Source organism: Cryptomeria japonica, unplaced genomic scaffold (assembly GCF_030272615.1).
Source record: "Cryptomeria japonica unplaced genomic scaffold, Sugi_1.0 HiC_scaffold_2006, whole genome shotgun sequence".
NCBI classification, from domain to species: Eukaryota; Viridiplantae; Streptophyta; class Pinopsida; order Cupressales; family Cupressaceae; genus Cryptomeria; species Cryptomeria japonica.
Genome location: NW_026730268.1, coordinates 5,001 through 7,616, shown reverse-complemented (window position 1 = coordinate 7,616; position 2,616 = coordinate 5,001). Strand labels below are relative to the sequence as shown.

Below are 2,616 nucleotides of genomic sequence, written 5' to 3'. Positions count from 1 at the left end.
ATTCTTTGGTCTCCAAAGCGTTTGCGGAGTACAAACGGGTCTGCCTTACTGCCGAACGGTCTAAAGATCTTCTTCTCAGACTCAATGACTTCCAGGCTGCTGGTTCGCTACCTAAAAATCTACAGGTTAAACCGCCTAAAGTCTCTGTTAACGATCCAGAGAGTAATTCCTTTCTCTCGGCCAAACTGGAGACGATTCAGGCTGATTTGAACAAGCAATTTCTGGGTGCCTACATTGAAGCTGTCTCCAAAGCATCTTCAAATCATAACGCCTTGATCTCTGAAGTCATTTCCAATTTTGATTCCACGCTCAAGGGCACTTGTGTCGCTCTGCAGCACCTTCCCCTTCTGGGCGTCTACACCATCTCCTCCAGCGAATGGTATTCGGAGGCTCTCAAAGACTTCCAAAATCTGTGCAACAAATTTACCATTGACCGGGCTATCAAAAAAGCAGCCAAGGATCATGCCGAAACTTCCAGGCAAGAATCCAGGGACGCTGCTATGTCGGATGCCGAACAGCTCCCTCCCGATCCCACCATCGCTCAGATGATTAATGATAAAATTAATCAGAAGTTTGGAAATTTCTCAAAAGAGCTCAAAGATATTAAAGCTCTTCTTTCCTCCGATCAGAATCAAAGTTCAGCACAGGCTAACAAGAAGAAAAATAAAAACAAGAAGAAAAAGAAGAATTTTCGAAAGAACAACTCTTCCTCTGGTGTTAATTCTGGTGCGCAAACTTCCAACGCTGCGACAACACCCGCCACCCCTAATCGTGCTCCCTCACAGGGCCCAAAAAACGGGGCACGGGCAGCTGGGAAGAATTTCATCTCGGCTGCCTCTGGTCTGTCGCAATCAAAGGCAAATTCTGCCCCCCATCAGAATGCTCCGAATGTAAAATTTGTAGAACATTCAGATCCCTCCAATGGCAGAAATCCCAGGCAGACTTCCAATGGACAGAATCAGCATCCCAGAAGAAACAGATTTCAAAACAGGCAGAATCAAAACAGACAGCAATTTCGCAGTCAAGGTTCCGCCCCCGTCTAAATTATTGGGGCCCTGCCATTGATCGGACCTTTATGGCCCGATGTTTCTTCCTTAGGAAGACCGCCTCTGAAGTTGAGAATCGCATCTCCAATTTGGCCATTCACAACCGTTCTTCTCGGCGGCTTTCTTTCGATGAACGGAAATTACTCGGACTCGGAATCAAATTCATTCCTCGTCCTCCTCCTATGTCCGTTCCTGATCTACACAAGGAATTCAGAGCATTTGCCAGGCTTTTACGTCTTCGTGCCTTTTTTGGGCCTGATAATCAGCCTTCCAGCTTTTCTCCTCTTGCCTCTGGAGTTTTTCCTCATCGTTTCCGCCAGAAGAACCCCTTTTGGCACCCTGATGAGCCTAACTTTCAGCTTGAGGAGATTATCCGCTCTGCAGAATCTATTTTTCAGACTCGCGTGGCTTCTTGTTCCTTCTCCAGGCGTCCTCCCCTTCCTGTTAGACTTCTCAAAAGTCTTAAAGATCTGAGGAATGATCCTTCTATTGTTATCAAACCTGCAGACAAGAATTTGGGGTTAGTTGTTCTGGATACTTCTTGGTACAAATGCGAAGGTCTCCGCCAGCTTTCTGATCCTCTTGTGTATCTTCGAGTTGATTGTGTTCCTTGGAAACTTATTTGGAGCAGACTTACTTTCATCATTGAGAAGAATATTTCCTTCTTGAAACCTGTTTCCAGTTTCCTTTTGAAGAATCCTGCTTCTTCTGCCAGAGCTTGTGCATTCTACCTACTTCCTAAGCTTCATAAGCCCGTTCTTGTCGGTAGACCCATTTGCAGCTACACAGGCTACATGTTGGAACCCGCCTCGAAGTTTCTTCATCTTCTTTTGTTTCCGATCCTTTTGCAACAGCAGTCTCATCTTCCCGACTCTCTCTCTCTTCTTCGTGATCTAGATCGCAAACCATTTCCTCCTGGTTGCATCTTATTCACTTTTGATGTTGAATCTTTATATCCGAGCATTCCTACCACTGATGGTCTCATTGCTCTTCGAGAGATGGTCACTGAATACTTTCAGGTTCAGAATTTTAATTTGGGACTGGTTGACTTGATTATGGAGCTTGCTGAACTTGTTCTTCGTGAACATTATATTGAGTTTGATGGTATCTTCTACAAACAACTCAGGGGCACTGCCATGGGTAGCAACTTCGCTGTAGTCTATGCCTGCCTTTTCCTTTGCCATTTGGAAAAGCGCCTCTTTTCTCAGTATGATTGCTCCAGTCTCGCCTTCTTCAAGAGGTTCATTGATGATGCTTTGGGAGTTTGGACAGGTGATGAATCCTCCTTGCTTGATTTCTTCTCTCAGTACCAGAGTTTCTACCCAGAGATCAAGATCACTCCTTCAGTATCCTCCTCTTCTGTGGATCTCCTCGACATTACCTTCTTCAAAGGAGTCCGTTTCAGTGCCTGCGGTGTTCTTGACACCAAATGCTACCAGAAACCTCTTAATGCCTACCAGTACATCCCGTACTATTCTTGGCATCCTCCTCATCAAAAGAAATCCTTCATTTTGAGTGAGCTTAAGAGATACCTCCTCAGAGAATCAGATCCCTTCAGCTTCATGAGGCT

General features: G+C 45.3%; 1 protein-coding gene across 1 annotated transcript in view; it reads left to right on the top strand.

Moving 5' to 3' along the window:
- Window positions 1-1,075: 1,075 nt before the first annotated feature.
- Window positions 1,076-2,616, top strand: part of LOC131873544 (uncharacterized) — a gene marked incomplete at its 3' end in the record, with an annotated part of 1,614 nt that continues 73 nt past the window's right edge. The window contains exon 1 of the mRNA XM_059216374.1: window positions 1,076-2,616. This exon is cut by the window's right edge and continues 73 nt beyond it. Within this exon, the coding sequence (XP_059072357.1) occupies window positions 1,076-2,616 (1,541 nt within the window).